This window comes from Lacerta agilis, chromosome 5 (assembly GCF_009819535.1).
Source record: "Lacerta agilis isolate rLacAgi1 chromosome 5, rLacAgi1.pri, whole genome shotgun sequence".
NCBI lineage: Eukaryota > Metazoa > Chordata > Lepidosauria > Squamata > Lacertidae > Lacerta > Lacerta agilis.
In genome coordinates this window covers 57,194,037-57,207,085 of record NC_046316.1, presented here as the reverse complement: position 1 = coordinate 57,207,085, position 13,049 = coordinate 57,194,037, and the positions used below count along the sequence as shown (strand labels likewise).

The window sequence follows — 13,049 nt, the reverse complement described above, 5'->3', positions numbered from 1 at the left end:
ATTGGGGGATTAGAGCTTCAGTAACTTTGTGCAGCTAAATGAGTGCCACACCGTTCAGAGTACTTGACCTTTGAAAAAGAACATCCATGCACAACATCCACTGCTGGCAGGGAATGCTTACCTGGGATCAAGATTGTACTGTATTTTTGAATTCTTCATGTAAATTCAATTTGAAGTATTTGATTTAAAATATTTTGGGTGTCTGCTTTCTGTTAATGGTAACAGCCAAATTGTTTCCACTTTCTATAGAGAATTGCAAAGTAATGGGAATGATATTGTCAACTTTCTTCTAGAAATTTATATCTAAGAATAAATCAAACTCTTAACAACTTACCCCAGTCCTCTGTTGTCAAAATGCTTAAGGCTACAGCTTGGGTGAAAGAATCCTTGCTGCACAACAACTGTAATTCCAGTAAAATACATTAACTAAAACAGAATGTTGATTTTACTGCTTAAAGGAGATGACCAGCTTCTGTATTCTTGAGGGTTACTCTTTCTCTACACAGTGGCCTGGGACTGTATTTTGTCACAGAAACTGATTATTCACAAATAATTGGACACCACAATAAAGGTGGAATCCTAACGATAAGGGTCTCACAGCCATGTGGCATTACATTAGGTGTAAATACATACATTTGCAAATTGCAGAAGAAAGATGCAACATTGCACTCTGGAGTATATAATATATCTTAAAGCATTTCTTTCATTTCCTTACTAGTGAAAGCTGGCAGGCATTTAATCATATGCTGAATTTTGGGGTAAACCCATCAGGACCAAACAAATGGTCCAGTAACTACAGTAGAACACCTGTTGGCCAGAGCAGTTTACAATGCTATACTTTTACTATTACATTACTTAGACGTCTTAATAACATTTGCACATTTTTGCAAAAGAGCTTGCTGCAGCAAGTTCTTGCACCAAATAAAAGCAATCCAAGATGTACAGTTTTAAAATAATCTTTACTGTGAAGAGTTAAAAGATATATAGCAGTGTTGTCATTTCAAGAGTATATGGTAAAATGGAGGAATACAGTATTTTAATCATCAGGATGTACCCTTTTGCTAGTGAAATTACAAGATCCTGGAGCAAAATACTGGCAGGAAACCAGTACGAAGTGTGATGCCATGCATTGTTGTATGAATGGGATCTTATACAAAATGAATCATTTTTAGAAGCAAGTGATATAAAATTTGTTAATACAAAAACTTATATTGTTATAACAATATATTATAAGCAGTTAAATCTACATTCAGTGCAATTACGGGAAGGATAATATACATAATATGAATTAAATTGCTATTTACCTATGATTTTGGCACTTTCAGATTGATTGCCTTGATGGAGCAAAAGTCGCTTGTCAAAAACTGGTCGGTAAAGCTGTAACAAACTATAATACTTGTTTATAATTAAGATGAAAAATGTGCTTTCAACAGTTGCAAAAAAGCAACTCCACACTTACTTTCCATTTTTACGTGCTATTTTTCATGCTTGCTCACAGCCCTGGATCCCCTGATGTGCTGCTTCTGTGCCATTTTTAAACAAGGCAGATTCTTCCTCCATTCACCAAGTGAATAGCAGTCAGAAACCACACTGTGAACAATATGTCGTCCATGAGACTGTAGTGCCCTCCCTCTGAAGATTCAATCGAGCTACAGTCACACAAGAACTAATAATGGACTTACACATTCCAGTGCACACCCAAATACACATTCCAGCAGACAACACTCACTGCTGGATGCACATTGCATTGCACATCCAGCCAATACTTTCTTTTTCATAGTACTTCATTGTACAAGTTCAATCTTGCTCCCCACCTCAACACGTACACCATTTTGACCCAAAGATGGGGTCCTTTTTCAAGGGGCACAAAATGTTTACAAACTCAGGCTTCTGGTTTGGCTCAGCTCTGCTAATCACTCTACTAGGCTGCCCTGAAACAGCCATTTACTTAACCCAATAAAATTATTTCCTAGCCAATCAATTTTGTTTCTTTTTCAACAGACAGATTCTGTATTTGGAAGATGAACATTGTGACAAACTGCAAACAATTTATACTTCATATTAGATAACTCTGGAGATTTGTACCACAGTGATTACTTTCCTGAAGGTCTCCAAAGATTAATATGAGCTATGGCATTTCAAATATCTCTCCCTAATCCATCTTCAACAGGACATTTCCATTCATCACAAATTGAATTTTTAATGTATTTGCCTTACATTTCATTTTGAAATGATAGCACTGATTTCTTACACTGTTAAAGCTTTCCTGAAAACCTATCTGATATGGCACCCAGTCTTCGCATATTTGCATTAGGAAGAACAGTATAATAAAATCTGTTTTTCTATGGAGCACTACATTAAAATGGTTAAAGCGGATCATATCACTTGCTGGATCAGGAATCCATATCAATCAATCAATCAATCAATCAATCTACATTGCTTTATTTACTTTCATACATGCATCTCCGCTAGTCACATATATGCCATTTTAAGGCATAGCCAGCATTGGTCTGGGGCATAAGAGCTGTGATTTCTAGGTACAGGAGTGCTAGCTTGGCCCTGCAACCATGGATGCCTGGGGCTGTGGGTGCCATGCAGCCTGCATGGCCCTGCCTCAAAAATTTGTGGGTGTCCGGCCCCTTTGTGCGGAGTTTTGTGGGTGCTTAGGCACCCAGAGCCCCAGGAAGTTGGCACCTATGTCTAGGTATGTAGCAGAGGAAGATTCTGCATGAATTGAATTTGGAGGACTGCTTCATACTTCCACTGTCTGCCACTTTCCCCATTGCAAGGACTCAGGCCAGGACGGCAATAAAGTGTACCGGTACACTTTGATCATGAAACAATAGCTGATGAAGAATAAATGAAACAGGGCCTTGTCCTGGAGTTAACAATCGTTGTAACTGGAATTTGTTTTATACTTTCAACACAAATAGAGAAAATCATTGTTTATTGCCGTCCTGGCCTGAGTCCTTGCAACCTTTCTACTTTATTTCCTGTACTTTCCCCATACCCAGCAACCTCTCCCACCCTGCACCATACCATCCCTCTCCTCTGGCACATACCCTGAGCTCCAAGACTGGAAATGACAGAAAAGTGGCTGGGGAAAAGGGATTAAGCACACATAACTGTTTTCAGTCGTGTGCTGGAATATGTATTTTTCTGAGATCAACTATGTTTGGTAACATGTATTTGCTGAGGTAATATAGTATATAGTTCTAGCTTCAGAGAGGGACCATTAAGAGGATTGCTTTACAACTAATACTGAAATGAATGAACATTGTAGGAAGACTACATTTGGGTTAAGACTCCAGGGATTTACTTATACTTTGTCCACAACAGACAAAAAAGAGTGCTCGCTAATATGGAGGAGGCAGCGCTCTAAACGCTCAGAAATCTCAAAAATGCAGGCACCAAGAACAGTCTCTTTCAAAAATGATAGGCTTACAGTTCAGCCACTTTGGTCCATCCAGATTCTGTATTATGCAATTCCTGGCCTATTCAGCTTAGCTACTACAGCAGGAAAGGTCAGCCAGCTAATAAAAACAATGTAGGCTTATGCTAAATAATGTCAAACTATTAAAATGAGTTAACTAACAACTGCAAGAAAAATTATTACTTGGTTTTGATTAGTCCATTGCAATTTTAAGAGAATGTTCAAGAGGTACGTTACATTAAAAAAAATTGTGTTGTGTTTTTGTGCTGTTTTTGGAAGAAACGGGTTAAGCCTTCTTTTTCTACCCAACCTTCCTGTGTTCCCACTTGCAGTGTGGCCAGGCTAATTTTGGTATAAAAGCAGAGAAAGAGAGAGAGGGAGAGAGGGAGAGAGGGACGGAGGGAGGGGAGACGGGGGAAGGAGAAGACAGAAGAATTCAAGTAAGTGTGTAACATGAGCCTGAATCTCAAAACAAAATGGGCAAATAGTGAGAGAACATGATACACAACTTATACAAAAGGAAAAATCATAGTGCATTATTGCATATTGTCACCATTCTATTCTGGAGGACAGCCTCTACACACACTATACCTGAGCAGAATAAACATTCGGAGTGCAAGATATAACTGGTGAGCTTTTGTTTGTCTTGAGTCCTTGAAACCATTTTTAAAAGTTCCTTTTGTGATCAGTAGCTGAGGCAGATTGTAGCTGGTGAGGGTGCATACAGTCAGCAGAGGGTACAGACCTGTTTAAGCGGAGTTTAAGTCCAGAGCTTTTGGGTGAGTTTTCTTGGAGGCCAACTCAGACAGCTTCTTCAGCCTCTTCTTCAGCTCCAAAGGGAATTTCTCATAGCACTTCTTGCACACTGGCTTCATGTCAAATTCCACAAACTTATTCCTTTCAAAGAAATACAGAAGGATTTAATTTTCAGTTAGGAATTCATGTGAGGCTTAACATCTAAGTGAGTAAGGTATGTGGTATACATTCCTTTCATTTTTTTAAAACTTGCCAATATAAAATCAGTTCCAAATGCATGAGTTAAAACTATGCAAGTAGAAGATCTCGCTTCCAGTCTTCAGCATCACAGGTTTAAAAGGGCAAAACAAAGAAATGTACCGGTATTTGCCGGTGAGGGATCCTTTGTATCTCAGACAGAGAACAGAAATGAACAAGGGAAGCAGTCTGCATTCAGTACCTGGCAGGTAGGCATAAGCCAACATTGTTTTTATTAGCTGGCTGACCTTTCCTGCTGTAGTATGAATAGGCCAGGAATTGCATAATATATGGTAGAATCTGGATGGACCAAAGTGGCTGAACTGTAAGCCTATCATTTTTGAAAGACACTGTTCTTGGTGCCTGCATATTTGAGATTTCTGAGCGTTTAGACCTCTTCCTCCTCCATAATAGCGAGCACTCTTTTTTTGTCTGTTGTGGACAAAGTATAAGTAAATGCCAGGTACTGAATGCAGACTGCTTCCCTTGTCCATTTCTGTTCTCTCTCTGAGATACAAAGGATCCCAATCAGAGCTTTCTCTGAAGAAAGAAAGAAAACGTGACAGCTTTGGAAGAAGGCTAGGATCAAAATGTGTGGACTTTTCATGATTTCTGAAAGGGTATCGGCTTGATGCTTGCTTCTTTCTCTTGCATTTTTCACATCTTTTCATAAAATGAATATGTCTCATAAACTCAGTGCTTGAAATTCCAGGTAAGTGTGATCAATTGTGACTAGATCTTCTTAGATACTTGCTCCAGCCTGCTACTTCAAGCAGCAGGCTGGGGGGGGGGGGGGGGTAGGCACTTCTACTAAAACAAAATTTGCTGGTGGAGGAAGCTCCAGCCTGTCATGTCAATCAACAAACTGGGAAATCAAAATACAAGCAGATTGGATAGTAAGCAAGTGCCACAGCCAACCAATCAACACAATGGAATAAAGTCTATCTTGATAGCAGATTTGCTTACAGGTATGCATACAGGGATGCGAGTGGTGCTGTGGAGCCTAGGGCTTGCTGATCAGAAGGTTGGCAGTTCAAATCCCCGCAATGGGGTGAGTTCCTGTTGCTTGGTCCCAGCTCCTGCCAACCTAGCAGTTCGAAAGCACGTCAAAGTGCAAGTAGAGAAAGAGGTACCGCTCCGGCAGGAAGCTAAACGGCATTTCCGTGCGCTGCTCTGGTTCGCCAGAAGCTGCTTAGTCATGCTGGCCACATGACCCAGAAGCTGTCTGCGGACAAATGCCAGTTCCCTGGCCTATAGAGCGAGATGAGCACCGCAACCCCAGAGTCGTTCATGACTGGACCTAAGGGTCAGGGGTAGCTTTACCTTTATGCATACAGTGACCCTACTGGCAGGATTAAGTGACTATCTGAAAGCAAATCTTATGAATGAGCCCTCCACCTTGCAAGTTGACATGACATGTCCCCTCCCTGAAAGTAATTATGGCACTGTTCCCATCACACAATAGCTGCAAATGCAACAGGACTAGCACTGCAAGATAAGGAGTGGCAGTCTGGACTATCTGGTCCCAAAAAGAAATGTCAAACTCCTTGCTGGTGATGGAACACTTGTTTGAGAATTTGCTTAGCACTTGTATACATATTTTCTCAGTGATTTCAAGGAGTCTCTCCTATGATTTACATGCTTCTCTTGCCAAACTTGAGCCAGTTACTCTGACCACAATGTAACACTGCCAGACTCTGCAGTAACTCCCTGAGCCATGTTACCTTCCCCACCAGGACAGCCTTTGCTTGCCACTTACTTCAAGGTGAGTTTGATGTTGCAGGTGGAACAAGCGAAGCAGTTCACACACCAAGCCTTGTTGAGAGCAGAGACCACTAGTGGGAAATATCAAACAAGGGTGGGTTATCAAACTGCAGAACTGTACCAAATTCAGCAAGGACAGATGTGGGGGGGAAATCAATCACTGAGGCCTTGTCCGTGCAGGGCTGCAACAGCTGCATTGACAAACAGGCTTAAACTTACCATCCCCCTCAATCACATGGCTGCAGTTATAGCAGACATCTCCAAAGAGCTGTGCAGAAAAACAAAAAAGCAAAACAAAATGAGGTTTTTTAAACTAATGGAGGGGGTCTGTCTGCCCCTCTTTATCAAATCAGTTAACTTGGTCCCAACAATGGATTAATTTAGTGCCTCTACTACAATAGTGCCCCACATTACTTTACACATTTCAGGCAGCTCAATAGCTTTTCTCACACATTTACACAACAATCAAACTTGCATTCCCAAGGCTGCTTTTTGCACCCTTTGATAGGAATGGCACACCACAGTGTTGTGTAGTGTATACCTGTCAGGGCAAAAATGTGAGCTTAAAAAACAACAACCCAGATCCTTGGGACCAGAAATATCTTCCTAAGAGAGCATGTGTATTTCTGGAAGTAAAAAATATTGGCTATTGCTTATTCTGAATCTGTTAATCCGTAAGGGACAGGCCAAGGATCTGTTGCGAGGGCAACATGCCTGCAATCCACTTCATCCTCACAAGGTTTCTATTGTGTTTTCTCCTCAGGGTTTCACTTACTCAGGAATTAATGTTAACACAGGTGTTTGGTGCTTTGAAACAAAAACTAATCTGCAAGAGGCAGGAAGCAGCAGTCCCTAAATGCTGCCTCCAAGCAATTTTGTTATACAGTCTACCTTATTCCATCCTGAGAGCAGTCCAACCTGGCATCAAAGACAATTTGCAGATGGGTACCCAGTTGTCTGTTTCCTTCCCCTTACAGATTTGCTAAGTGCCTTACATGGAGTGCTAGCAAAGTGCCATCAGTAGGACAGTCTGCATTTACTTTCTCCCACAAAAGTGAATGTGTCTCTCTTTAACTTTTGTAAGGGAAAGGAAATGTGCAGCAATTAATGACACTGTTGAGGTGGAATAAAAGCCTCGCACATGCTCCAATCTCCCAATCTCAAGTATTTCCAAATGCAGCTTTACAGCTACAAGTTACACAGGGTAAGGTTAAGAACTTTGAGTGACCCTGCAAAGAAGTAGGAAGAGACAATGAGCCCCACCCCCACCCGGGTGCTTAATGGGCAGAAGCCCATTGTCTTCCCTCCCCTCTCAACTGGCTCCTTCTGACACTGGCCTTCCAGCAGATGCATAATCCCGTACAGTGATGAGGCTGCATGGTATCTGAAGCTCAGCGAGATACAGAAAACGGGTGTAGGTATGTACTGTTACATGTTCCCCACTTCCTGAGTGATAGAGGCTACGGTACTGGGTATAACTTCCTTTGAAAGACAAAACTCTGGAGATATATTTGTAAAGAAAGAAAAGATTTAAGAACTATACAAGCAGAGCCTACATTCGACAGGAGATCTTGTGCACTAGAGAACTCTTGGCACTGGCTCTCTCTCTCTCTCCCCCCCCCCCCAATTTCTATTCAATTGAAAACTAAAGAATGTTTATTTATAGTTAAGGTTGCTTAAGCTCCTTAACTTGCATGTTGATACTGCTAGGGGTTAGCAGCCTCACTCAGCTGAATCTCTTAAAATATTAAAAGTCTGAAATTCCTTATACCTCATATTTGTAGGTGTTTCAGTTCAGACAGCAGGGATTTCTTAAATCCCTCATCAGGAGGCATCCTCTTATCTCTTGCTCATTTTGGGGGGTGGGAGTGGGGGTTTGGGAGTGCAGGGTTCAAATAAGAGCAGATTTTACCTGGTTGTAATGAGTCTCGCAGTAAGCCAGACCTTTTTTCTCATAGTGCCGGTGTCCCAGGAATGGCTTCTCACATTTGGCACAAACAAAATGCTGGAAGGTTAAAAGACATGTCAGGGTCCAGGGGTCTGTGCTACAGGCAGTTTTGTGCCAGAAAAGTGTCTGGATAAAATCAGTAGTATGCAAATATTTCCCAGCAAATATGAACCACATCATAGATAGAATCCTAATAATAGTTTGAGTATAAAGCATTTAGGAATATGAATGATCAGCATGTCCTGGACAGATGTTTCAGCACAGCTTGCCTCTTGATAGGGATTAGTCACTGGAGTGTATTATATCAACCCTCCAGCATCAGCTCTGGCTTCTGATTTTCTCCCAGCCACACTTCAAGGTGCTGCTTATAATCTCTACAGAGTAATTTTATATACTGACAAAGCATACTAAAGATACTGTTTTCTCAACTATGGATAAACTTAAGACTGTCCTGCTGGGATTAATATTTGTGTCAATTTTATATCTTTGTTTGGCACCCGGTGACTGTCCCATAATTGTGAAGCTCCCTTCTTTGATGACTCACCAAATCTTTTTGAAGTGTAATGCTTTGCAAAAAAGAAGCAGGGATGTGGCTTTATTACTTGTAATATGTTTGATGTGTGCTTTGATACCTAAATAGTATCTTTGGGGGAATAGGCTAGAGATCTAAATAAACAGAATAATAATGGATAAACCATCTGAAACAATGCCATGCAATTCCTATGGCTTCAAAAGAACTGTGGCAGCATCTACTTATGAACCAGAAAAATGAACAGGCTGTGTCAGCAGTCTGTCTGGAACATGAATCCCAGAGCAAGTAGCACAACAGGAGAATTATCACCTCCACATGCCATTGTTTCCCCAGAGCATTGACCACTCGACCCTCAATGGGCCTGCGACAGGCCCCACAGATTGGGATGCCCATCTTGTCATGGCAAGGCAGGCAGTAGAGCTCCCCCTTCAGCTCCCTGGCATCAGCTGTCAGCTCCTTCCTGTGTGCGACAGAAGAAATAATCAGGACCTTAGCAGAAAAAGCTTGTCCTCAACACATCATGCTGATAGTCACTCCATCCAAATAAACTAGGCACTCTCCTGCAGTAGCGGAGGAACCCTCTCCGGCACCTGGGGCGGGACACCAAGGGGCTGGGCAAACTGCGCGTGCGCCATTCATACAGGTGTCTGTACGGGCTGCCGCTTGCACAGCTACTGTACAGAGTGCGAACACGAGCGGCAGCCCGTACGGTCACCATGCAAGCGCACCCATATTGACTGTGCGCACCCTCGGCCGCTCTACAGCTGGGGGGAGGCAGGGGCCATCTTGTCACACACACACCCAGAGTGGAACCCGGGGTGCCCCCCCCCACTTCGTACGACCCTGCTCTCCTGACACATAGGGATAAAGATAAGCTCTCAAAAGGAAACATTAAACACAAACATCCTTCTTTTGCCTGCTGATTAACAACATGATTGTGACATACAAAAAGCTATTTTATAATAAGGCTCTTGGTTTTTGTGAATCCAGTTTGAAATCTGTTTAGATAAGCAGGCTCCATCAGAAATGGCAGGGATTCTAAAATACTGTAAACTGTAGGGCCCATCAAGCTGCCGCTAAGTTCTAATGCCATTGCTTTTGTAACAACAAGTCTTCACAACTGGCTCTTTCCAAGTATGTTAGCACCCGTCAGGAATAGTGCCAGCTGAACAATGAATTGTATAAGGCAAAGTTTATTACAGCTCAGCACAATCACTACAGTTCCTCTGGGGTTGTTTTTTTTATTCAAATGCTTTTTGAACTTCCGCATTCTTGTTAGTCAGTCTGCAAAAATGCAGCAAAGCTTATTCTTAAGATCGCTCAGGACCCCCGCAAGACACCACAATTGCTCATTCTATGCCTTTTCGCTTGCTCCAGAGTCCTAGCTGAAAGAGAGTTGACATACCCGCAGTGGGTGCAGCTGAAGTGATCTGGATGGTAGGAATCATTCTTGAACATCAGAGGCTGTTCATCAATTATCAAGTGGCACTTCTGGCAAATATACTTGCCCAAGCCCTTGGCTTTCTCACGATTATGGCAAGGCCTACAGAGGTGCCTAGAGCAGGAATTAAAGAAAAAAGTTGGGAGACATCATACAGGTATAAGCTACACAAGGTTGTTTTCTAGGCTACAGAGCGTCTAGGCTTACTTGTGAATGTAACCAGTAGGGTATATTTAGAGACAAAAAGATTGCATGAATGGTTCAAAACTGGCACTGATGGCAAGCATCAAGCTGAATTTTTTTTCCATTACCAAAACTATTGGTTCCCCTACTCATGCTCTACTAGCACAATTTAGATATCCATAACAAAAAGAAGCATAAATGGTTAGACCATTCCAAATACATATTTATGAGTACATACAATGCCAGCATGTGCATTTCCAAATGCAATGTATGCAACTGTGCCTCTGTACACATGGAACTCCAGTGACACACCCAGTTTGCTTATCTGCGGAGTGAAGTGCATAGTCACAGAGGACAGCTGGTAGATGCAACAGTGCAAATACCTATGGGAAAGGAGCAAAGAGACCCTGGGCTTATTCCAGGCAGTCTCACTGGCTTCCTGAGAGTTCCAGGCAGGTCACTTAGCCTCCAGGTCCCTACCAGTAAAATAAAGCTAATAATAAATCTCAATGTCACAAGGCTGTTGTACAGCCTTGTATTTTTTACAAGCCTCAAATAGAAAGTCCCAGTGAGCATAAGTGGAAAGGAATGTTATTAACACTCCCTCTTCACAAGTCTTCTACTCTGTTCCTCCTTAGAGCTGAAGATATTGCTGTCCCAGACAAGAGCTACAGTCCCTAGAAAGAAAGCAGACAGCGTTCCTTTATAAATGGGGGCATGCAGCTGTGTTCATCTCAGGATAAAGGCCTCAATTTTATTCCACACTGTGGAACGGAGTCTAATTATACAGGGCAGGACACTGAGACCCCTATAGCAAGTGTCCTAAAAAGAGCCCCCTCTCATTCAACTGAATAAGGGGCCTTAAGCCCTTTCCACTGACAACCCATTATCAGCAAGGCTCATTCAGAAGCCCCCCCCCCATCCTATAGATCCTCCTCCACTGGAAGCAAAGGGAGGTCTTAGAATCACAGAGCCGTTTCTATGGCATCCGTCCTTCTCACCCCCACTCCCACTATTATGGAATTATCCCCTTCTGAAATGTCCTGTTGTGTCTGCAACACCAGATTTCCTCTCCCTTTCTGCAATGCTTTCCAAACTCTCTAAAATGGTCAGAGGGATCCAAAGAGTAAGCGTAAAAGGCAGAGGTTCAGAGTGAGAAAGAAAGAGAGTGCTAGAGAAACATTGGAATATTCATAAATACCACAGCAACTCCCCCCTTCTGAACAGCCCAGCTGGAATGAAAACTGTCTTTCACAGCAAATGTGTTATCTACCCTCCTCTCATGTGAGCAAGATGATAATGGACTATCATCTCCAACAGGGCTCTATATAGTGCAACTCACCCTTCCACTGAACCTGCCACTGTCTGCATCTTCTGGATCATCACTGTTTTTAGCTTTTCTGTCTTACCTACCGGTACATTTGCTGGCACTCTAAGAAGCTAACAAGATCTTTACCTCTCTCTTCTACAGGACTGCAAGAGGTAAGCACTTTGGTTTCAATGGGAATTACAACCTTGGGGTGTGGGTGGGTGAAAATTGAGAATGTTCTCACAGAGCACCATACTATTCCCCAGGGCTTACAGATTATACAAGCTAGAAGGGGAAGTACAAGGAGTTACAGGGACATTTTGATGTTAGACATTTTATGATCTGATGAACCTATATCTTGAAGTCATAAGAACAGAGCAACAGCACTGTAAAAATAGCTTATGCCTAGGATTTTTCCAGTTGACAAAATGTTCCTGCCACTACGTTTTTGAAAAATCATTCTGCTTTCTTAAGCAGAGCCTCCTTGATATCTCAGAAGCTAAGATGCTTTCTGGGGGCCTAGTAACAATGGATTGATGTTATCATGTGCAAGTAATGATGTTACTTTCATTTATTCAAAGTCACCTAGATACACACTTATGAATGATATACAAACCCTGACAGGAAATGAATTTTATTAACAGAAGTAGCATGTTGGAATACTAGTAAGAACATAAAGGCTCTTGTGAAAATGGTAGCAATGATCCAGAAGACTGCACACACAAAATGAGTTTGCATAAAATAGACTTAAATGCACAGTACACAATACAAATGAGCAGCTGTGTGCCAAGTTATACTTCTACCTACTGTTTGTGCAATTTGGAAAATTGTGGATAACTTACTCCCAAAACAGAACTGAATAGATAAAGATAAAGCAATTGTTGCTATAGACCCTAACAACTCACAAGTAACACAATCTAAGAAAAGGTGAAATATATAAAAAAATTAAAAATTGTCCAGTAGCACCTTAGAGACCAACTAAGTTTAGTATAAGCTTTCGTGTGCATGCACACTTCTTCAGAAGGTGGCCAGTCATTTTCCTATGTATTGACTCAGAACTATTATAGTTTAAGCTTGAACTGCCAGTACGAATAACTCCAAAAAGTATAAATGTTTTATGTGTCATATTAAAATCCCACAACTGCAGTCACTACACCAGCGAAAGACGTGTATGAGGGATTGCTTTTAAAACATCTTCTAGATCACTTTCTATAAGACAGTGAAAGTGATGACAAGAACTATTCATGTGAATATCTCAACATGTTCTACAGGGGTAGCTGCTCTACAAAAATCTTTCACACAGTTATTAAGGTTCTGTGTATTTCATATGAAAAGGTACCAAATGGAGGCGGCTTGAAATTGCATCCAGTGAAGAACTGTGCAGGTACAGCAGTTCAACACAAGGAGGAGATGCCACCATTCAGTATTCTCCACACCACTGATAAG

At 41.7% G+C, this 13,049-nt stretch overlaps 1 protein-coding gene across 2 annotated transcripts in view; it reads right to left on the bottom strand.

Moving 5' to 3' along the window:
• Window positions 1-3,823: 3,823 nt before the first annotated feature.
• Window positions 3,824-13,049, bottom strand: part of LIMS2 (LIM zinc finger domain containing 2) — a 28,871-nt gene continuing 19,645 nt past the window's right edge. For both annotated transcript variants that reach the window (XM_033149976.1, XM_033149974.1), the window contains exons 5-10: window positions 10,076-10,225; window positions 8,980-9,130; window positions 8,103-8,195; window positions 6,410-6,458; window positions 6,186-6,261; window positions 3,824-4,330 (exon numbers count right to left, since the gene is read on the bottom strand). In XM_033149976.1, the coding sequence (XP_033005867.1) occupies window positions 4,183-4,330; window positions 6,186-6,261; window positions 6,410-6,458; window positions 8,103-8,195; window positions 8,980-9,130; window positions 10,076-10,225 (667 nt within the window). In that variant the 3' untranslated portion in view covers window positions 3,824-4,182. The remainder of the gene's footprint in view (window positions 4,331-6,185; window positions 6,262-6,409; window positions 6,459-8,102; window positions 8,196-8,979; window positions 9,131-10,075; window positions 10,226-13,049) is intronic.